The sequence below is a fragment of the Anas platyrhynchos genome, chromosome 2, assembly GCF_047663525.1.
Source record: "Anas platyrhynchos isolate ZD024472 breed Pekin duck chromosome 2, IASCAAS_PekinDuck_T2T, whole genome shotgun sequence".
NCBI classification, from domain to species: domain Eukaryota; kingdom Metazoa; phylum Chordata; class Aves; order Anseriformes; family Anatidae; genus Anas; species Anas platyrhynchos.
Genome location: NC_092588.1, coordinates 20915941 through 20939413, shown reverse-complemented (window position 1 = coordinate 20939413; position 23473 = coordinate 20915941). Strand labels below are relative to the sequence as shown.

Genomic DNA, 23473 nt, shown 5'->3' with positions numbered 1-23473 from the left:
TAAGGCTGATTCTGAAGAGGCTGAAAACAAGAACAAATTCACAATATTGATTTCTGTTCCTGTGCAATTCTCTAGGATTGGCTGCACTCTGACTGGAAGGAATTTGGATCCTGTTCATGCAGTTAGACCTCAAAGTCTGAGAAATATGAACTTACTGTCTCTCTTGTAGTGCTTGTGGTTTTCACCTGGTGAATATGCTACAGCTAATGATGTTTAAAAAATTCTTACTTAACAGGCAAAATAAAATATCAAGACCAAAGTAATTACTAATGCATTTCAAATTATTTATAGCGTTAAAATGGATTTTTATTTAATTCACCTGCTAACAGCTGAGCCCAGGGTTGCATATTTCAGGGTAGCAGCTGGTGATATGACAAGCATCTAGGAAAGCACTTTCTGCAGGAGATGCTTGGAATGCCATCTACTGTTGAAGAAGGAAAAAAAAAAACACCTAGTGAAAACTGCCTTTTTGGAGTTTGTTAAAAAAAACAAAAAAAAAAACAACACAAAAAAAACACATAACTATATACATTGTTACATCTGTACATTTATTACTTGCAAAGCCGTTGTTTTTGGATAATATTTGGAATATGTAAAATTCAATTAATGCTCTGAAAGAGGATTAAATGGCTGTTTGATTTCAGCTTCCTAGCTTTTGTATCAGTTTTAAGGTGGGCTTTTGGCTTTATTTTATGATATCCCTGAGAATTTCAGTTAACTGCAAAAAAAGGTTGAAACATTAAGTATTTTTTTGAAGCCTCATCTTTCCAATATAGAATTAATGGGAATTACATTAATTAAGGAAAGTTGCAATCCAGATAATGTAATAAATATATCTTTAAAATCCTCAGGATCTAGTTAAAAAGAAATAAAAAATCAATGTTTTTGCCTTGTATGTGTCTAGATATACCTACAAGTGTACAAGAACGTAGAAGACTCTCAGATGAATTAAAATGTCACTATAATTTAAAGCTTTAATTTAAATGCAATTAAATACTAAGAACAACCCCTTTCAGTCCCTCTCTCTCTCCAGTCATTTTAAATTGCATTTATTTATCTTTTTAAGAAAAACAAATGTAGGTCAACAACTAAATTGGTATTTGGTTATCAGTTGTTAAAACTTATCTGTTGATCAAATTGTGCTTGGAAATTGCAGATTTGCTGAAGTTTGAGTAGGTTTATAAACTTGTGGTTTACATTGAGATACATTTATGCATGTATTTCATCAATGAAGAAAATTAACTCTGTCCCAGCCAAAACCCGTGACATCTCATGGGGTGAAACCTGAATTTTGGAAGTACGGTGAGGTGTAAGTGTGGAGTGTTTGTCTCAAGGACTGTACTGAAGGAATATTTTCTAAGTAACTGTTTGTTAACATGGTCTTAAAAAGGAAAGGAAAGCTAATTCAAAATTTGGCTAAAGTAACAACGTTAATAGAAGGTAATAAGAAATGTCTTCAGTTTTGTCTAAAAATAGACAAATAGACATTCAAATATGGATTTTTTCAGCTAGTGTGTAAGCTATATGCTGAAAATTCTAGCTGTCAAAAATTGATCTCCATTAGGAGACTGGATTCTACTAATGTATGTAATTCAAACATTTTTCAATGCATGCGCTGAGATTATAGAAAAGTAGCTTGCATGAGGGAGACAGTAGTGTTATCAAATCTACTGCCAGGATAGATGACTAAACTATTGTCTTACTGTCTAGATGATTAAACTGTAGTCTTACAGTGTAGCTTGTTAAAGAGAAGAAAATCAGCATTTGTAGGAACATAGCTTTTTTGTCTAGAAAGGAGTCCACTGACAGAAGAAACCAATTAAACTCAAGGAGGTGTTTACCTCCTTAAGTTTAATGTCTCATGTCCTTGAAATTAGATTTGGAAATTCACTATAGTAAAGAATTACATCATATTAGCTGCTTTTTAAAAGAACCGTTAGAAAATGAATAGGTAAACTTCTAGTCAAGTAATAGTTATTGGGGCTCATTGAAACGTGCTTGCTCTTTTCAACTCCTGCCTATGGCAGCCTTCATGTGCATTGATTGGATCTTTGTTTTGCTCTTACTGGTTTTCTAACACAATCTAATTTTTGATTTTACATTTTGAATGTTAATTAATGCTGATCTTCGACCTGTTATGTGTGGTACAGCTACTAAGTAATAGATAATTTATCCTGAGAAGCTCAAAATGGTGAAACTCCTAGTTCACTAAAGTTAGTAAATGAGACAAATGATGAAAATCTGGAATTTTAGGATTGGAAGATGCTTTTTCACTGAATATATCTTCTTGCGTTAATAGAATTATTGAGCAGTTTGGGTTGGAAGGGACCTTAAAGCCTGTCTAGTTCAATGCCCCTGCCGTGGACAGGGACACCTCCCACCAGACCAGGTTGCTCAAAGCCTCTTTACACAGGATGAATGATGTTACATTCTTCTAGCTATATTTATTGCCCCTATTTGACAACTCTGCTTCATTCAAAACTTTATATTAATTATCGCCCTGTAATTTTTGCTGTTCCTAGTTTTCGTACATGTTGTTCCTAGGTTTCTCATAAATCCTCGGCAGACACAAGATACCCAAGTGGGAGGCAGCTGGCGCGCTCCACATGGCAACCACTCACAGTGCTGACGGTTACAAATTCCCACTTGCTCTGTGATAACCAAAATACTCTTGGTTGCTAATTATAGGACGAAGCTGCATTAGCTCAGTTCAAACAATGTGGTAGGTTTGGACAAATAACTAGATTTTTAACACTGACCTTTCGATATTACCTCCCTGGTTGAGGCCTCCTGCTTCCAATTTTGGATAACCTTCAAGAGAGAGCATTGATCCGTGAATTAGTTATTGGAACGGCACATAACACAGTGGATACCATTCAGCGTAGTGCTTATTTATTATTACAGTTGTACTACGCTCATTTGCTCGTGTACTCATTGTGATTCAGACACTCAATTTATGGTTTCAACAGCAAGACCGTAATGAAAAGAAAAAGTCTGAGAAGGCTAGGAGAAATGTGGAGGCTTCCTATTAAGGAATAGGAGGAACCCAGAAAATCTCCTAGAGATTATTGTCACCAGTCTTGAAAGGATTGATTTCCAAAATGACCATACACCTAAAGGCTCTTCTACCAACAGCTCTTGGAAAAAAATAGTTTTTATAATAACTTTAAGTTATTAAATAACTTAATAATAACTTTATAATAACTTTAAGTTATTAACTCATTGTGGTTATGCAGAAAGGCAGTGATGGGATTGTGCCACATAATGCACAAGCTTCTGAATTCAGGTATAGCTCACAGTGTCTCTTACTCCAGAAGCAAGTAATAGAAAACATTTTTGCCCTAAGGAATTCATGTTCAAAGATAAGCTGTGTCATTTATTGGGCTGGTTTTGAAATAATCAAAACTTTCTGTCAGTTTCCCCACTCTGATTTGAAAGCCAAGTGTGGTGTTGTTGAGCGTTATGTTTTCAAATAGCAATGAACTACATTCGGTATGAATTTTCTAAAGATGTTGCTATCATGTTTCCACCCTGAGACACATTTGTCTGGCACCTTTGATAAATTCATCCAGTTTCTATTTATCACCTAAATGTCAGCATAGTTGTAGTTGTATGGAATTTACTGTGTTTATCGGTGATTTTCATCTGAGGTTCTGTAGGCAGCTCATTCAGTCTGTACCACTGTAAAGCGTTGTCTATAGGTCTGTGCTTATTCCTGAAGTGTGTATGGGGTTTTCTTGTTGCCTCTTGTACTTTTAGATATTCCTTCAGTTCGGAGCTCAGGTGACGTTTAACCACTTCAGCGAGGATTTAGGTGGGTTTAAATTTATTCTGTGTTAACAGATACCATTTCTGTTCCAAGTATCTAACTTCATCTGCTTCTCTAGCAGTATGAAATGCTCAATCACCTCGCAGCTTCTGATCTCCAAGTTGTTTTTGCAGAAACCGCTGATAGTGTTGTTATGATCAGGTCAGAATCAGTCAGAAAAATCACTTCAACGCTTCATCAGGCAATTTTTTTTCTTTGAAAAGACATTATTGTATTGTCCAAAATATGATTCTTCTTCACTCAATTACTTATATTCTCTAAATGAATTAAAAAAATTCCCTCTTTCAGGGAAAATGCAGATTTTACACGTATTTGACTTTGTGGCTCTGTTTACTATTTTGTCAAGAGTGGATGCAGTGAGACTTGAGTTGTGACCAGGTAATCACTGCACAGTAATCCTTTTTTTTTTTTCCTTTTTGATTTGTCACTTGGTGGAGGGAGTATCACTGTGATACTGTTCCAAAGATTTGAAAAAAAAGAAAAGACAGAGTCCACAGCAGGAAATCTAGGAAAATGGATTAATGGGCCTTACAGTCCAAGACAGAGTGGTGAAAACCTCTGAATGTGGATGGAGAAGATGGCCTGCCTCTTTTTCAACATGGTCCCTAGTTAGACCAATGGAACTGGCATTCCCGGAGTGGTTTAAACAGAATTATGCACCGAATGCCGTTTTCAGAGAGAGCAGGAGGCAGGAGGAGAGGAGAGGGGAAGGCTAACAGAATGTTATCACTATTTATTTAAATACTATTTTATTTTTGGTGTCATTTTCCAAGGTATGTTGGCGATGATTTTCTTCTACATAACAGAAATATTGGTGATGGCAAATTTTTTTAAAAGACTGTGATGTTCATGTGCTGTGAAAATAGGAATGCTTAGATTCCTGAGACACAATTCTGGACCTTAATCGGTATTTTTAAAAAGTGATGAAGAGTGTGAATTCATTTGCTTTTGCTTTCTTTTTCACTTTCCTTGCCATCTTCAGCCCAGTTCATGTTGGGTAATGCTTTATTTTATTTTTTGAAGATTGCTGGAATATACTCATTTAGTAATTGCATTTTAATCTGTGGAAAGTTTCATGGAGATACTCAGAATACTTTATTTGGGATTTACAGTTACTTACTGTACAGTTACTTACTACTTTACAGTCAATTAGCAGTATGTCCATTTTTTAGACAGCTGTGCAAGAAATAGCAGTATCTAACGTAAAATCCATAAACCGAACTTAGAATTTTGTCTTTAGTCTGTGCCTTTCAGTATGTTTGCATTGAGAAGACATTTTCTGGTTATCAAATGTTTTTGGAATAGTTGAAATCTGTTAATAATCAGAGAGAATTGGTTAGGAGAGAGAAAATATGTCTGTTGAAGCCTGTGTGTTGGCATCTTGACTCTTGAGCTAGCTGCTGGCTCTTTACTGTTGTCTGCGATAGCAGGATCTGGAATGCAAAGAACAAATGCAAAACCCGAGGGCAGTATTAAGTTAAATTCACTTTATAATGTGTGTGGGTGTCAAGGAGTTGGCATTCATGCTGTTGTGTTTATTTGAAAGATACTGCTCTTCCAGATTTTTATTTTTATTTTTATTTTTTTTATGTGGATAACTAGAAATCTGTATCTGAGACAATTATATCTGCAGTCTTCACCCAACTATTCTCAACTTTTCTGTGAGCGTGGCTGGGGTCATTGTCGGTATTGTATCTGCAGGGGAAGCGAGACGGGAAGGTGCTTTTTATAGAACTGAGGCCGTCCCTCATTGTTCCTGGGTGATTTGCTTTGGGAAAACGAGATAGTTCTGTGCATTAATATTTAACCTCATCTTAATTCTTAATCAAGTTTGGTGTAACGTGCATTTCTCATGGAGACTACGTATACTCTGCTTTGAGTTTTGGGCCGTTAGGCTCTGTGTTCCCCAAACTTAAAATTTCCTGGAAGTGTCCCGCTTGCTGGACTTCAGAGGCAATGTGTTTAATAAAAAAAAAAAACAACCATCAACGACTTCATTAAAGTGATCCAACATCAGTTACAACATGAATTTTAATAATAAATACTTTTTTAGGAGGAGGAGGGAAGTCAGAATTCCAAACAAGAGGTAGGTTTGTATTTCCAGCAAAAGGGCTAGAAAAATCTTTCTGTCCTGGTGTAGCCTCGTCTAACCCTTGCTGAGCAAAGGCACACAGGTACAGGCCAGTAGTGTTTGAAACCCAAGTGAGGTGGTGTGTTACATGCCTTGTGCTTCTCCCGGTGTTTCAGGAGACACGAGGTACACTCAGACTGTTCCTGCTGACCCGATCTCCGTGTGCCTGTAGGTCCGGGGCTGGCAAATCTGAATGTTGAGAGCGCTGTCGTGTTTGAGGTAGATCTTTATTCCTGGCAAGGATGGCTGGTTCTGAAATGTGCATATCCCCAGGTTTCACTGGAGAACTTGGTACCTGTTGAATTTCACCCATCTAGAAGGTATACGGAGTATTTTACGGGTCATTATCATGGATTCAGGCACCTGAATACCACCCACATGTTTTTGTGGCTATGCACCAAAGTATGTAAAAGTAGAGGAAAGGTCTGATGACAGAGTACTTGTTAGTTTACCAACACATTTGTTGGTAAGAATCCTATGTGGTTTTGGCACAATAGATTTTAGGTAAGTGCTTTTACTGATAGCAGTAGATTGAAGAATAGAAAATTATTAAGAATTTATAGGGCTGAGGAAAATTGTGTTATTTTCACTACCTTTACAACTTCTTCTCCTGCTTCTGTTGTTCTTGTTCTCTTCCCTCACTTCTCTGTTCTGTCCTCCTATTTGTTCTCTCTACCAGCGGGACTAGCCATGACCTTTGAGGAAACGTAGAGTACACGGAGAGGATCTAACATAAAGAAGTGCTGAATGAGACTTGAGGTATAACGTAATGATGCTGGTGCCTTGGGAAGGTCAAAGGGTCTGGCACTTGCACTGTGTAGGCTTGCAGAAGAGCACAAGAGGATTGGTACTGTGAATGTTTCAAAGCGCAGAGGGTCCAGAAAACTTAGACACTTTTACACTTGTAAAGTGCAAAAATTCTTTATTGTTGGCAAGCAGAAAAATGGTGGCTTGTTTTAAAGTCAATAAGATGATGCAGGATATGGAATTATGAGCTGTGGAAAGTAAGTTGTGAACTGATAAAGGTTTCAGATTCTTTCAGCATTTAAGAATTAATTGATGTTTGTACACAGTGTTGATTGAATTCCTGTAGGGACAGAAATTTTCATCAAAAAAGAAAATAGGTAGAGAATTACTTAATGTTTTGAGTTGTTAAAATGAACTGTCCCAGTCACTGCTGATCACATCATCTGCAGCCTGCTGGTGGTCTTAATAAGCAGGTATTTATGGGAAATTGTTTCTGGTCAATAATTAGAACTGGCATCCTTCTTGGTGGAGTTTCTAGAAGGCAGATTGAAAAGGTGTGGGAAGGCAAAGTTAGTCTGAAAGAAACGGAATGTAGTTACACGGTTTGGGATTTTTCAGTTGGTCTGATGAGTAAATGGATATATATATATACATATATATATTTGACACGTTAATCCAATCTTGTAAGGAATTATTAGTTGCTGATTTTTGAAAGGAGGGGAAAAGGCAATTTAGATATGGGAAATCTGGGAGTACACTCCCTAGTAAAACACCAGGTACTTCTTGTAACCGAAGGAAGGACAATGCTATGTGTAGTATCTAGACAGGATTTAAGAATCTGGAGTCCTATCAGTCCTCTTTTGTCTAAAAGAAACTATTTAAACCACCATTGTGTTAAAACACATTCCTTGTATTTCATCTAAATGAATTAATATTTCTATGAGTTACTGCAGCTTCTACTCCTAATTTGTCTGATTGAAGAGTATTTTGGAAGGAGATTAGCAGCCCTTTCCGTCTGGCTTGCTGACTTGGGTGCCAAATCTCAATCTATTCCCTGACCTTGGATGAGAAATGTCTGTGCTGTACACCCAAAGGATCCAGGCCTGTTGACCCATAAGGTCAACATGAGCTTAACTTCACATGGTAGAATCTGTTTTTTTCAATAGCTATTTTTAATAATTTCGTTTCAAATTCTAGCTTCCCCTCCATTGTCGCTATAAAGTCAAGAAAGATCATTGCCTAATCAAGGGACTAAAGGGTATGTGGATAGTACTCAAGGATGCGTCATAGTTATATAATAACAGAGGCTCTTGTCCTCACGTAACTGCAGTGTTGGAAAGCGTACAGTGGACGAGACACGGAATTGTAGGAGAAAAGAGTATTTCAGAGGAGATATTTTCAATTGCGGAAGCTAATCATATCCTGACTTAGAACACAGTGCTCCTATAAAATGAGGGGAAAACCATTTTAAATGCAGATTTTCAAGGTGGCTACTAATGGGAAACGTTTCTTTAATGGTTCTGAATTCAAAATCTGATTGTAAGATTTTCAAAAATACAAAGGATTTGCAGCTGCAGTTGAAGTCACTGAACACACACAATTATGTAAAGATGCTAAATCCTCTTGGGGGGGAAAAAAAAAACACAACAAAGATTTCAAATGGAGCTCTGAAGAAGTGTGCGTTACTGCAAATTATGATCTCACTCTATTTTGGTCTCAATTCTGCATGTTACAAAAATGACCATGGTCCCAGTCCAAAGGAAGGGCATTGGTTGTAATCTCAATGTGTGAAACATTCGTATTTCATTTGTTTATTTCAGTAGAAAAATTCACAATGAAACACTAATTTAAGTGTCCAGTAAAAACGTTTGGGAGCCATGTATTGAGAGGAATATAAGGAACCATGGAGGAACTGTGTATTCAGGTTTCTTGGTCCAATGGCACTTCCTTCTCACAGCTTACCAAATACAGCTTTCAGGCCCTTAAAGTTGGAGGCTATAAAATGTTTTAAGCTGCCTAGTACAAGAAGGTACAGATACCAATTCCCTATTTTTTTGTGTGGAAAAAACAGTATGGAATCTCACGGTGAAAGATGGTACTACAGTTAAAATGCATGGTGGAGTGGAATTGCAACTGCATGAGCAATTTTTATTTCCATATTTCTTAACTTCAAAATATATCTGCCTGCGTTTTTGGTTTTGTACTTTTACCTTTTTTTTTTTTTTTTCACTATAATTTTCTAAAATGCTGAAAAGGCAAGCTGTGCTAGAGGACTGTTCACTGTGTGCTGCATGTACAGTTTTCTCTTTCTGTACTAAATTTTGTTTTTTCAAAATTTTTACTGTATCAGTGTCCACTTCCCTTATTTAGTTCTTGTCTAGTCGCTGAACCCTGTTCATAGGAGTAGTCACAGTGACATGTCATATGGAGGAGGAGATGTGGAGCTATTTTTGTGAGCTTTAGTCTTTTATCTGAAGTTAAGCATCTGCTTAAATTATGAGCCTGCACTCTCCTCCTAGCTAAGTAAGGGACATTGAGGACATCTATTTAGGAACCTGTTTGGTTTCATTGAATGTAAAGGGAAACTGGTCCTAACTTGATATTTAGGACGGATAGGTGCAATTAGAGAGAGAGTAAATATTAGAGAGATGTAAATATTGCCTATGAGTACACATCTCTGTTCTTGGATTTAGTGGAGAGGAATTGCATAGGACATCACCTTGCTCACTCAAATTAAAGCATGTATTTCAGATACAATGTTTTCCTGAAGATGATGGACAAACACTAATCAGTACTATGCAGACTTACTGTATGTATTATCTAACTACTTCTTCTAGCAAGTAAAAGTAAACTTCACTCAGAGTCAAGTTCCTTAGTCTTCCCTCCTTGGTTTTTAGAGTTACGTTGTCTGCAGACACTGACATAATTGTAGTTTCATAAATGCAGAGAAGATTTTCCTTAACCTGTTAGTTTAGGGTGCTGTGTTTTAAATGATGTTACGTGTTTTAAATTCACCTTGAATTATGGTAGGTAATTCGATTGTAAAATAAAAATATAGAAAATAGATAGTAAAGATAATCAAAACACCTTCCTTTGCATTGGTAGTTGAATGTATTGCTGGAAATGTTCTAACATGTTATTCTGTCCAAAGAATTGGAAGCCAGTTAGAAGGAACTGCGCTGATTTCAATTTTGTAACGAGAAGTTTTAGATATTTGGCTTTCCCCAGTTTTAATCCTAAATGGAAATAAGCACAAAATACCCAACAAATACTATAAATGCCCAACAAATATTAAGGGAATTCCTTTTAACTCAGGGTAAGACTTTTTTCCTACTGATTTGATGCAGGTTATAAAACTTCAGGGTAGTTGTTTTACAACATGTTGCACTCAGTTGTGCAAACTTATCTTTTTAGGGTCAAAGAAGAGCAAAAACCACAGCTGACACAGTAAGTAAATTATCTTAAAAGTGCAGTAGGCTTGACTTTTCTACCTTTGCCATGTTCTGCTTTCTGCACCTTTGATGGTATTAGCTTACCCTAATACCTGATAGGCTGCAGTTAGTTTGCCATCTGCTTCCTGACTGGCTTGTAAGAGAGCTGCCTGCAGCTTCTTACTTCATCCACATCTCGGTTGGATGTAGGTTCTTGCTGCCTGCTTGTGAACTGGTTAACTGTAAAACTTTGTTTTCCCTTTCCCCCCTTAGTGGCTGATTTAGTACTGCAGCTAACATTCCCATTGGCTCTAGCTTTTCCGCCTGTATATTTTCTATTATCATTGGATAAGAAAACATTTGAACTAGTGTGGTTTTATTGGTTATTCAGTCACATTATTTGCTTATTTAAACAGGTGGTTTCCCTTTAGTGGGATCACTGAGCTGGTAAATAACGTTCTTCAACCACAGCAAAAGCAGCAAAATGAAAAGGAGCCCCAGACGTAAGTAAGCTGCTCTCTGTAGACTAAGTAATGTCTGTATAGCATTAAAACTTACTGGAGAGTAGGTTTATAAGAACTGCCCATTTAGAACATCCTGCTGAAGGCATTTTACAAGCTGACACTGTTTGCTTTCCAACCCTCATTGGCAAAGGGAAAGCTGAAAATCAACTTTGGCATTTTTAACAGTAATTTAAGTGGTTATATTAGAAAACAATCAGAGGAAATACTACTGCTCCATTTGCCTTTTTCTGCAAATGCTCCATACGTGAAACTCTCAGTGAAGTGATGTGTTTTCTGTGCATGCGGAGCTTGAATTATAAGACATGTATTATATATAGCATATCTATGCAAATGCATGGTATTTGTGGTACTGATCATGCATAGAATGCTATACAAATCTATATAATATGAAGACCTCTTAAAGGACCAGGAAAATACCATTTCATTTTTTCATGCTTCTAAAATATCTGTAAAGTTTCAAAACTTTAGCAGATATGAGGTGAAATTTTGGTTCTGTCAAAATTCAGGGGAGTTTTGACTTTGATGGGGCCATTATTTCATCCATGGACCCTCTACAGTGCTAAGCCAGTATGAGAGCTGTGTGAAAAGTTTTACTTTTCTTTCAGTCTGAAAATGTTATGATTTAACAGGAACTGGCAAAGCTAGGACATTCAGTCTTAGAGTGGAACTTAAAGCATGAAGCTAAAAATACTCTTTTCCTAATGAGAAACTAAAAAATATATATCAAATTTTAAGATTTTTAAATGTGACATCTGATATTATTTGAACTTTAAATGGTTATGTATTTTCTTTTTAAGATGATTGTTTTATAATTTCACATTACGAAATAAATGTTTGCTTTTGAACCCATGTGTAAGAGGTTTAAGACATGCATATTATTTGAGGCAGAATCAGTTTTAGTTTATTTTTAAATATGTACAGTTAAGTGGCATTTCATACTTCCAGGGCATGAAAACAGTTTTTTTTTTTTTTTTCCTGAAAATACACAGAAATTTTGACAAAACTGAACAGAGAAATAGGCCATAAAATTGATATTCTGTAAGGCAATGTGTTATTTTGAGCTCTGTGTCTTATTTCCTCACTGAAGTTCTTATTAAATTGTGTATGTTACTAGTAGTGGAGTTTTTCTTTATTGATTATGGTTAGGTATTTGCAATATTAAATTTTGTTCACACCATCTCCTTTGTCTTCCTAATCTTCTCAATGCATCAAAGTTTGTTCTGGTTACCAATATTGTACGTGTGAAGCATATGGCTTTGAAGAAACAAAATACTGTTCTCAATGTAAATGAGTGAGTTATAGTTGCCGAAAAAACACTAATAAATACTGTTATTGTTAAAATTACTGTTATAATGGAAGGATTTTTTTGAACAGCCATTTCTGGGAACCAATTTTCTTTGGTGTTTTTATTAGATAACTAGGAAATGAACTATGCTGTAAACTCATTGAATTTACAGATGCCACAAGGCTGTGAGAAGTATGATATTTAATAGCAGGGTTATATTCCAAAAATATTCTGAATAAAAACAAGCTGTGGTTATGGTGTTATGATGCCATGCAGTAGAGGTCTGATACTATTCAGCAGGATGAATTTGTTAGGTAGGGATAGTTTATGCAGTTGACCTAGGATGGAGAAAACTGTCCAAGTAGAAGTTCTTTGACAGAGAATATGGGAGCCATAATAATATGCCAACTGAGGAAGAGTCAGTATTTGTGAACGATGTAAATGGCATAATGAGATGTATACACAATAGCCTGGATTTGCTGTGAAGAAATGTTTTCACTCTGCTAAGCTTTGGTTATGTCTCACCTGGAATAGTGTGTGCTCTGTTTTGGAAACTGTATTTCAGAAATGATGTGGAGTGGTTAGTGTTCATTGGAGAGTAATAAGAATGATTAGTCATATGTCTAAATAATATGGCATGTACAAAGAAAGATTGAAACATATGAGATGGTTTAGCCTACCGGAGAGAAAATCCCAGGGGATGGAGTTGAACAAATCTTTAATTATGCAGAAAGTTGCTGTAGTTTGGAAGGAAAATTTTCTCTTCTCCTTCCTGCTCGTGTTCAAGCAGAAAGAATTAAACTTAAGTTGTGCCAGGGAGGATTCAGTGATTCAGTTTGTTAGGGAAAACTTTTTAATGGAAAGAAAACTTAAAATGCTTAAGTAATTTGCCTGGGGCTTGTGTGGAAGCTCTGTCACTGAAAATCTTAGACTTGGCAAGGTAAATATCTGTTGTTACAAGAGACCCAAGTGTAGGTGGTTCTCACTAGGACAAGAGAATGGATTAAGTGACTTTTTAAAGTGTCTTCCAGCACTGTGTGTTTGTGATCATATCAAGTAATTGGTTTGTTAATGACTATGATGAATTGTTGTGATTATTGTAAACTTTCACAGAGGAAAATAGAACAAAAATATTAACAGTGCAACTTTTTTATTTACTTTCTTTTTCTGACTTTATTGGATTGCAGAGGACTGTTGTACTTGGGGATCATTGTAACACAGAAGTCTGTATGCCTGAAGACATTTTTACCACTATCTATAAATGTCTGCACATTTTCCACTTGAAATCACTGCCAGTATCTGAGTCTGTAATGGATTTTAAGATATGTCTGGCTGTCCAATTTCAATGATGGAAAACTTATTTACAGTTAATCTGGGGAGGACAAAATGTGTGAGAAGGCAGAGAAGGAATCATGCTAGTGGTTCAGAATGTAAGGTATCGTGTTATAAAATTCTGTTTTGCTCTCAAAGTATTTTTGAGGCAGGAATAGTTTGAAATCCTTTCGACATGAATTTTTTATCACAGAACCACAGAATGTTTGAGGTTGAAAGTTCCCTCTGGATGTCTTGTCCAACCCCCCTTGCTCAAGCAGGGACACCTAGAGTCACTTGCCCAGGACCATGTCCAGAAGGTTTTTGAACATCAGTCTCCAAGGAGGGAGACTCCACAACCTTTTGGGGGAACCTTGTTGTGCCCAGTCACACTCACAGTTAAGTGCTTCCCGATGTTTAAACATAGCCTCTTGTCGTAGGGTTAGTACCTATTGCCTCCTGTGCTGGCACTGGGCACTACAGAGGAGAGCCTGCCTCTGTCCTCTTTGCACCCTCCTTTCAGGTATTTATGGACAATGATGAGACCCACTTGAGCCTCTTCTTCTGGGCCTGAACAGACCCAGCTCTCTCATCCTTTTCTCATACTGTTATGCTTTGCTGGGCTCTCTCCAGTGTGTCCAGGTCTCTGCTGTACTGGGGAGCCCAGAACTGGACACACTACTCCAGGTGTGGCCTCACCAGGCCTGAGCGGTGGGGAAGGATCATCTCCCTTGACTTGCTGGTGATACTTTGCTTAATACAGCCCTGAATACCACTGGCCTTCTTTGCCCCAAGGGTACGCGTTGTTGCCTGCTGTTCAACTTGCTGTCCAGCAGAAGCTCCAGGTCCTTTTCTGCCAAGCTGCTTTCCAGCTAGGTAGGGTCCAGCCTGTGCTAGTGGGGTTGTTCTTCTCCAGGTGCAGGATTTCGCATTTCCCCTTCATGAAGTTCCTGTCAGCCCACTTCTCCAGCCGGGCTAGGTCCCTCTGGTGTATCTGCCACTCCTCCCAGTTTTGTGTCAATCCACATTGCATCAGTTCATGCAGCCCATAGTTCATCAACTTCTGTGTGAGAATCTTGTGGCAGATGGTGTCAAAAGTCTTCCTGGAGACAAAGTAGATGGTATCCATTGCTCTCCTCTCATCTATTAAGCCACTCATTTCATCACAGAAGTTCATTAAGTTGGTCAAGTATGACTTCCTCTGTTGAAATAGTTTCCAGGATGAGCTGTTCCATCAGCTTCCCAGGGACTGAGGTGAGGCTGCCCGGCCTGTGGTTTCCCTGGGCCCTCTTTTGTGCCTTTCCTGAAGGCAGGAGTGATATTTGCTTTCCTGCAGTCTTTGGGCATTTGTCCCAGGTGTCATGATGGATCAAAGGTTCAATATTGAGAGTGGTCTTGCATATCTGGTCTTCCTTGATAACGAATATTTTTATCTCCAGCTCCTGTGTACCTCATCATGAGTTTTGCCTGCATTGTTCAAGGTCTTTCCATGTTGGCATCCTTACAGAGTTAGGGATCCATAGCTGCCTTCTGAAGAAATTGCTTCAACTGTTGAGCAATTGCTCAACAATTAGCCTGTCAATTTTTGTTTCTTCACATATATATGGCATGTATTTTGTAAAAGGTATATGTGGATTTTTCTTCATTAGGACTTGCTGATGTTCTTTGTGCCTAAGCGCTTCACTTAAAGTTTATATATCCTTTTTTTTTTTTTAAGGACCCTGGAACGTTATGTGATTGTATTAAGCTCCAGTCAAAATAGAGGTATTCCCATAATCTGTATTGGCAATGCCCAGCAATGGATATTTAAGAACTCACATATGGAGCAGGGCATGCAGAGAGTAATTTTGGTACAGCCACTTGGCTGTGTTGTAGTGGTTTCCTGAGGTGAAGGCTGCATACATATTGCTGCATTTATTTCATAGCCATTAGGAATCTCTCTGCCATAAGCATTTTCAGTCCCATTTGAAACCTATTTATATTTTTGGCTTCAGAACTTGGTGAAATGAATTCTGCAATTTAATTAGGTGTTGTATAGGAGAGTTGTGACCTTTTGTCTGCTTTAAACCTGCTGCCTATTAATTTTATTGGGGGAGTCCTTCTTGTGTTATGTAATTCCTTAGATGCTACAGTGGCTTAGGAAAGACAGTTTCTTAATATTTGCTGCTTAAAGATATCCAAATACCCAAAAGATTTTTATTTTTTTGATTGGTTTCCCCATGAATGTTAAAGCTTATTATTAAGGGCATCATCCAAAAACCCCTTGAACACTGACAAGCAAGGGGCATCAGCCACATCTCTAGAAAGCCTGTCCCGGTGTTTGACCACCCTCACAGTAAAGAAATTTCTCCTGATGCCCAGTCTGAACCACCCCTGGTAGCTCTGTGCCGTTCCTGTGCATCCTGTCATCACTTCCCAGGGAGCAGAGGCTGGCACCTTGCTCAGTGCTTCCCCTCCTCAGGAGGCTGCAGAGAGCTGAGGTCGCCTCTCAGCCTCCTCTTCCCCAGACCAGACAACACAAGCACCCTCAGCCTCTCCTCATAGACTATATTGTGGAGCCCAGAACCACACACAATATTCAAGGTGAGGCCACAGCAGTGCTAAATATAGTGGAATAATCACCTCTCTAGGCTGGCTGGTTGTGCTGCATTTAGTACATCCCTGAATACGGTTTGCCCTCTTGGCTGCCAGGGCACACCACAGGCTCCTGTTGAGCCTGCTGTTGACCAGCACTCAGCTTTCTGCTGAGCTACTTTCCAGCCATTTGTCTCCCTCCCAGGCACAGAACCCAGCATTTTCCTTTGAGCTTCATGCCATTAATTATAGTGGATATTTTAGTCGGTGTCTGAAATAAAGCCATTTCTGAAAGGATCACTCCATCTATTAGAATCTCTAATGAATTCAAGTTAAAGTACATTGGCATTTCTCAAATATTAATCATAAATCCATGGATCATTATTTTTGTATTCTAAATTTCCTGTGTAAACAATGTGACTACCAAACACTAGGTAGCTTTGAATTTCATCATATTGACTACTGCAAGTGTGATAGTAAGCCCACATAAAAAAATGTTCAACGAAAGTTACGCTATATATAGTCAGCAGGTTTATTTGCAGTCCGTGTAGTTGCTGTTCAGTATGGTTTTTAATAGAACCTGTTGAAAATAGCACATTCCACTTGAAGGAATATTTTTCTCAAAGAGAAAAATATATCTCTGCAGCCAATACACTTGTGAAATTAGAGTCGTGAGAAGTCTAGCACTCTACTGTGTTTATTTTCTCAGACAGGAAGATGGAGAGAAAACTGAGAGTATATGAGCTGAAAATAAAAGTATAATTTATGGTATTAAAAAAAAAATAATATTCCGAGATTGTAGCTATCTAGCTATCTCAAAGTCAAATATTATAACTATCTCAAATACCTTTTTAACTGTAAAAATGTTTTTGTCTCCAAATAAAGTCAATATGAGGTAACTCAACAACTTCTGTTGTGTGATTCTAATGACTGAGCATGGCCACTACTGTTATGAGACTGGTAAAAATTACCACTTTTAGCATAAAGTTACAGTTGACTGACTTGTAAAGATGCCCTAGACCTCTTATCAGTTTTTTTCCTCCTAATATTTAATGCAAGAAAGCCTTATTTATGTTGGTTGTATTGTTCACATTATTAGTGATGCCAAGATAGTAGTAATGAATATGGTGATTTTTGGTTTTATCAGAAGGCAGAGTTGAACATTTTGGTGACAGATAGATGTGATCATAAGAAATATATTTCTGGACTTAACTTTGATTCCAACTTGGCTGTTTTAGTTTTAACACATACACAGAATGTAATTCTGCAAACAAAACCCACAGAATGTTCAAAGATAGGAGATTTCACATTTTTGATATATTAAATCTTATTAATTGAGGAATTAAAAAACACTCAGGGACAATGTGAGGAACCTATTTCCCTGTTTGGGAAAATATCTATTCATGGAAGAAAAAAAAGTAATCTTTAAATAAATGCCAGGTGGTGTGTTATTATGAGGAATTCCTGAGGATCTGGGATTAAAAAGAGAAATGGTCTTGCAAATAGAAAGAGAAGAACAAAACCAAAAATATTTAACTGGTCAGCAGTTAGCATTATGGGCAAAGAAAAAGTGACACCCCTCCTCCCCCCAAATGGGATAATCCCAATGTATATACTTCACTCTAATAAGATAATAGATAAATGATAAGAAAGGAAAGTAATTGTACTTTCAAATAAGGTAGAGCTGAAATGAAGCTATGTTAGCTATTTAATATACTAAAATCTCAAGCTATTTTGTGTTCTGCATAATAATAATAATAGAAATAGTATGACTAAGAACAGAATTTTTCTATATGTATATGCATGAGGTTTAAATAAACCCATTGCTACCTAGGCTGCACGGACTGCAGTATTTTGTAACATCAGTAAAGCAGCTCCAGAAAGCTTTATGTGAGAAGATTTTCTCTTACATTTTTTGGAATTTCTCAGAGTTTTTGGATCTCATGGGCTGTGGTGCTACTAATATGCTGACAACATCCTGCTTTGAGCTGCTTTCCAAAAGAAACGGACAGTACCCCTAGAGGGATGACAGGTTGTCTGAATGAGATAAGCAAATAGATTTAGAAAATGCTGGCTTAAGCTTGACTGAAACAAGACAGAAGTGGTAATCTCACTATAATAAGAGGGAAGCATGTTAAGCATGCAGCTGAGTCACCGAGCCCAGTCTCCAATGGCACCTGCCTTCGTGACAGTGGCAAAAGGGATTCTTGCAAGATGTGGAAGCTATCCACTTATTTTGGCACAGAGTGTAACTATTGTGTATATTTTCATTTTTTTTCAAAGATTTCTCCGTTTTGTTCGCTAAAGAACTGATGGTAAAGGCCATACTGCAAGTTCAGTTTCTGTGATGTGTATTAAATCTTAGGAAGGTCAAACCTTCTAGAGAGGGTTGTATCTCAGCTGCTGCACTCTACTGGCTAAGCATTATTATTAATAATTTAAATTCTTTTTCCTTTAAAATGACACAGAAAACTGTATTTTGTGAGTAGAAGTGGTGCGAAGCTTATTATACTTGGAATATTGCTAGTTCCAAGACATCTGTTTTTATCATAATCCCAAAACAGAACAAAATGTTTTTGACTTGCCAAATAAAATTGGAACCTTACTTTCCCAAATGTTCATGACCATTTTAGACTGCAAATGATCATCTATATGTGTAACAACATGTTTAAATGTGGCCATGAGTGCATGGCCTGTCCTGCTTGTCTCTGATGCTAAGTGAGCGAATCCCTCGTGCATTTGAAAGGAGTAAATATCCATCACTTACATTTTTATTTTCCTCCTCTAATATGCTTCTGTGTTCCCATGCAATTTTCAGTCCATTTCAGATACCTACTCTTTTATGTCCTCTTTAGTATCTGTCAGGGCTGGTAAAAAAAAAAAGAGTGGCTGTTTTTGCTGACATAGTCTGACTAAAACTCTCTGGAAATATTTAAAAAGGCTTCGATTTCACAAAAGGCAGACTCAATTTCATTGAAGAGGATATATAAAAATATAGGCAATTATTAACTGTTGAAAATACAGATCTATGCTATAGAAGCATCTGGAGTTCTATTCAGGAGTGAGTATTCAATGCACTTATAGCTACTGATATATAGAGAGTATTTTTCATTAATGTTTAAATAAAGATTCATGATATACATCTTTATTGGTCTCAAATTTGAGGAAAATCCACAGGTAGAAAATTAACTCTTTTTGTTAACTATTTCTTAACTAATGAAATAATGTCATAATAAAGATATTCTTAGCGTTCTTATAAAGCTGCTATTTTCTTAAAATAATCATTTGGTCAAATTCCTGGAGACAACTTGGCAGAGACTGAGCACAAGAAAAGAACAAGGGAATGCCTTCTGCTTCATACGTTTTACTTACAGGTTGACACAAAATGCTGTAAGCTTTTTGCTACTCTTGGATCTCTCTTCATGCTGGGAGAATTTGTGATTTGATACTTGGGCAGAAAATAAAGAAGACAGGAATCTCTGATGAATAGTGGCCAGGTTCATGGTTCTCATTGTGAACATAACAAATACCAAAGCCTGAATTTCAGTGGGATTTATATTATCTACATCACATAGTATGCCTTAAGTTATTCTTTGTCCTCTGTCAAGTTTTTGTTTGCTGATTCATTATTCCCATTGGGAATTTAGAACACAAAAATTATCATATGGAGCTTGCACTTACAGTGCCTGAAACTGAAGGAAAGTTTGGAAACGCAGCAGTTGCAGAGCATCTCTGCATAGACAGAATCACAGCCTGAAACTTTGATGGGGAGAGCTGCGTGGTACATCCGGACTGTGTTTGGTGTATGATCTGAAGGCATAACGATAAGTTGGTTAAGAACTTTTGATCCTGCTACAAGACCAGATAGTAATGGTTACAGTATTTTCAATAATGACTTAAATCAGACCAAGTTTTATAATCTGTCTATACTGAAATTTTAAAATTATCAATTGTATCAGTACCCTTAAATAAGCAGTGATTGGTGTAATAGGAAGGCTTTCAAAAGGATAGCTTTAATGAATGCTAATTTGAGATATAAAGGATTCTGAGTATTTTTTTTTTTTTGCACCAAAGGTGCAACTTGTTCTTAAAGCAATAGACACTATTTGTTCTTTCTATCATGTATGAATGATCTTAAGACGTGAAAAGCACACCATGAACGATGGTGGTTAAATATTCAGAAGAAGGGAAAGATTTAATGGCCATGGATGAATCAATTCTAACATCATAACTGTGTAACTGTCCTCAAAAGGTTGCATAAAATTCTGAAAAAGAATCAGGTTCATGAACCAATGAACAATTTCAGAACAAGCAAGTAGGTTTTAAAACACTCTAAGTTAGCGACAGTAGCACTAGAAATGTTGGATACCCTTTAACTCCACCTGGTTTCGTTGGTACTGGAAGATGTTTGGTGCTTCACAAAGGCTGGCTGTGTGGTTTAAGCCCTGATTTTAATGTTTGCTACTGAATGCTAGTACTGAGGGCACTTTGTAGCTGTGCAAATGACTTCTGCAAATTACCTGGGTGCAGGTAGTGCTGAGTGCTACTGTGAAGCATTGAGCACTTCCAGCTGCTGATGATACCAGGGGAAGCAGTGGTTGATTTTCATGCTAAGTTTCACATAACTGGGTATTTTTGCTTACTTGCAGGTTGAAAGCAGAACCAGGCCCGTCAGTCATCAGTATCTGGGGAATTCCTGTCCCCTGGAGTCAGGAAACACAATTAGGCATGCTGGAAATGCAATTAGGGTTCCCAGCTGCAGAGCTTTCCTGGAGAAAGTTCAAATGTTGGTGATGTGCTTCTAAACTAACAACTCCTTTCAATACCACTTCTGTGTAACCGATAGCTGTGAACCAGCGTTGTGTTTGGCTTTGGAAGGGTTTGTTCTATGCTTTTATGTGTTTGGCCAGTTTGTTAGATATAAATAAAATGAAGTATTTGTTCCTTATTCAGAAAGGTCTGGAGGGGCAGTTAGACTAGAGGAAAGAAGTGTCAATTTGTCCTCCTTTATTTACGGCAGGAAAGGAATGGAGTGGTTTAGAAAGGCTGACTGTAGGATGTAAAGCTCTGCCACATTTGCCCAGGAAAGACATCCTGAGTGAGATGGTTGTCCTTCATCACCAGGCACAGCTTGTGTCATGATGATAGTTCTTGCTCCAGTCTGCTTCTACAGATTTGAGGTTCACTGAATGGGTATCCAGAATATCTCAGGTACCGTCTAAAAAGAGCACAGTCCTCCAAACATTTGTATCAATGAAATCAGCAAACAGCCCTTTATTTTGTAGACGAGTGGATCTTTCTAATTTTTCAGTATAATCATCCCCATTTGCTTTTGCATGTGCTCTCTTGGCTGGCCTTCTGTGATCATAGTAACAGTACTATTGATTTTACAGAAGAAGGAAATTCACTTATCTCTTCCTAAAGATGTTTTTTTCTGATTATGATCTGTATAGAGAGAAAGTTGAAGTAAATTCATAGTGATGTGGCTCCTGGAGTATCTTGGACTCAGAACAAACATAGACAGATGGTGCCAGGGTGAGTTGATCAGAAGCCTGGGGTGAGGATGAGTACTACTGGGTACAAAGTCTCATCTATGAATAACATTAACAGACGGTGAAGATTGTCATAGGGCAAAAAAGCCGTCTCACAGAAACAAAAATCCAGTTTTTATTGTACGCTATTGGGAATTTTGGTCTGTCACAGTCATGATTCTGTGATTTCAACTTGTCAGTAATTCCAGCTGTGCCTTCTACATGTCACCCCTTCTTAACCTTTAGTAAGCTTTACATCCATTTGTGTAACCTGTGCTTCCACAGCTGAATATGATAGTTTTGTTTTAGGAAGGGGATGTTCTTGATTCAGTGCAAGGATATTCAGCGGAAAGAGAACCTGAGTGCTGTCAGCAGGAGCACAGCCTGCCCAGCACAGGTCTGCTTTGCCCGTGGATACAGAACCGTGTCAGAAAGCAGTTTTGGAACAGTTGGGGACCCCCCATCTCCCAGTTATGCCCTTAGGCATAAAGGCAAAACATGTTTTCTTGTTTCTACTATGGTGTTCACCAACAGGGTGAAAACCACTAACATTTGTATGACAAAAATCTGATTAACAGATGACCTCTGAAACAGCAGACTGTTGTCTCTTTCAACACTGAGTGTGTATTTGAGTTAACAAATGTATTCCAGCCATGTCTCCATGTCTCATCATACATAATGATGGCACTGCATTCTTCTCTTTATATTATCCTTAATGAATCTTTTAAGAAAACGTTCTGCTATCTGTACTCTTGGAAACTATTCTCTAAAAGGTTTACTATTGAATTTATGACTCCATTGTGTATACTCCTTAACTCTGTCAATATTAATTACCTATGTACACTAAATAAATACTCCTTCTTTGGTTAAACATGTACTGATGAGTCACGATAATCCCAGGATGAAAACTTTTGTCTGCTCTGCTCAGCTTTTTAGATGGTGATTTGTTCAAGTATTGGCTCTTATATCATAGGCAGTGCCTTTGCCTCTCTGCCAACAGAAAGACAAAAGGGAGATGTATATATAATCGACTTATTTTACATGCCCGTATTTAAAGAAGGATGCTGCTTCCAACACTGGAAACATAGTTACAAAGATCTGTTTTGTAAGGGGCCAGTTAACATTAGCACAAAGAAAAAATGGACATTTATCAGTGTTGATACTGGGCCTTTGAATGTTAGTGTCCATGGACCTGGTCAATCCTGGATGCAAAAGGCTTATCTAAAATAAGAGTGGTGATTACTTTCAGACATGTGGACTTTGACAATTCCACCTGAAGTGTCTATGTTTTGCTGTAGGAAGATAATCGATAATTTTTCTGCAAAATATATTGCAGATTATCAACGGTGTCTTTAATTTATGATAGTAGATTTGTTGAAATACCATGACAGTTGAAGATACATCAGGAAAGGGGCAAAGAGAGAGCAACAAGGTGGAGTAAGAGCCTGCTGAGTCTGATGTGCAGTGAGCATCTGAGCTGGCTGAACTGATCGGTTCAGACCTGTACGTCTGATAATTTAAACAAAATATTTCTCAGCAACTTACAGGATCATGTATATGATACAGTAGTCTATGTAGTAACTTATGAGCCCTGCTCAACAACATGGAGAAATACAGTGCTCGAAGATGAGAGCAGTTACACAGGAAGCAGATTGATGAAGAACAGAGCTAGGGCTTGTTTGACTTAAGTGCAATTATGCTAAAACAAATGTGAGTAGAATCTGCTTCTATTTACTGTTTTTCCAAACAGAAGTACTCCAGGAAAAGGCTTTAATGAACTGAGATCACAATCTTGGCAGGGAATAGTGTTCAAGTGTTACAGGAAAAACGAATTTCACAGGGCTGTCTCTGGGCTAGTTCCTGGCCTGTGAGTGTCACGGTGTCCTTGCCCCTGCTGGTTTACAGGGCCTGCTCTCACCCCACACGTCCCCTCCACTGGGTTACGAACAGAAAAGCACGATCAGCAGGGCTACTGGTGGCCCAGTACTGCTGTCTTACAGCCCTCGTTTATGCTCAGTAGGGTTCAGACCTTAATGATTAATTAATAAGCTATTTTTTGTGGGGGAGGGGTTGGTTTTGCACAGCTCTGATTATTTAGAAAAGTCAAACA

General features: G+C 37.7%; 1 protein-coding gene across 18 annotated transcripts in view; it reads left to right on the top strand.

Moving 5' to 3' along the window:
- RIMS2 (regulating synaptic membrane exocytosis 2) overlaps window positions 1–23473 on the top strand; it is a 450137-nt gene that overhangs the window by 49784 nt on the left and 376880 nt on the right. For 11 of the 18 annotated variants that reach the window (XM_072034389.1, XM_072034391.1, XM_072034396.1 and 8 more), the window contains exons 2-3: window positions 10122–10154; window positions 10555–10641. The exons of the other annotated variants lie outside the window; for them this stretch is intronic. In XM_072034389.1, coding sequence (XP_071890490.1) covers window positions 10122–10154; window positions 10555–10641 — 120 coding nt within the window. The remainder of the gene's footprint in view (window positions 1–10121; window positions 10155–10554; window positions 10642–23473) is intronic. 18 annotated transcript variants of the gene reach the window in all.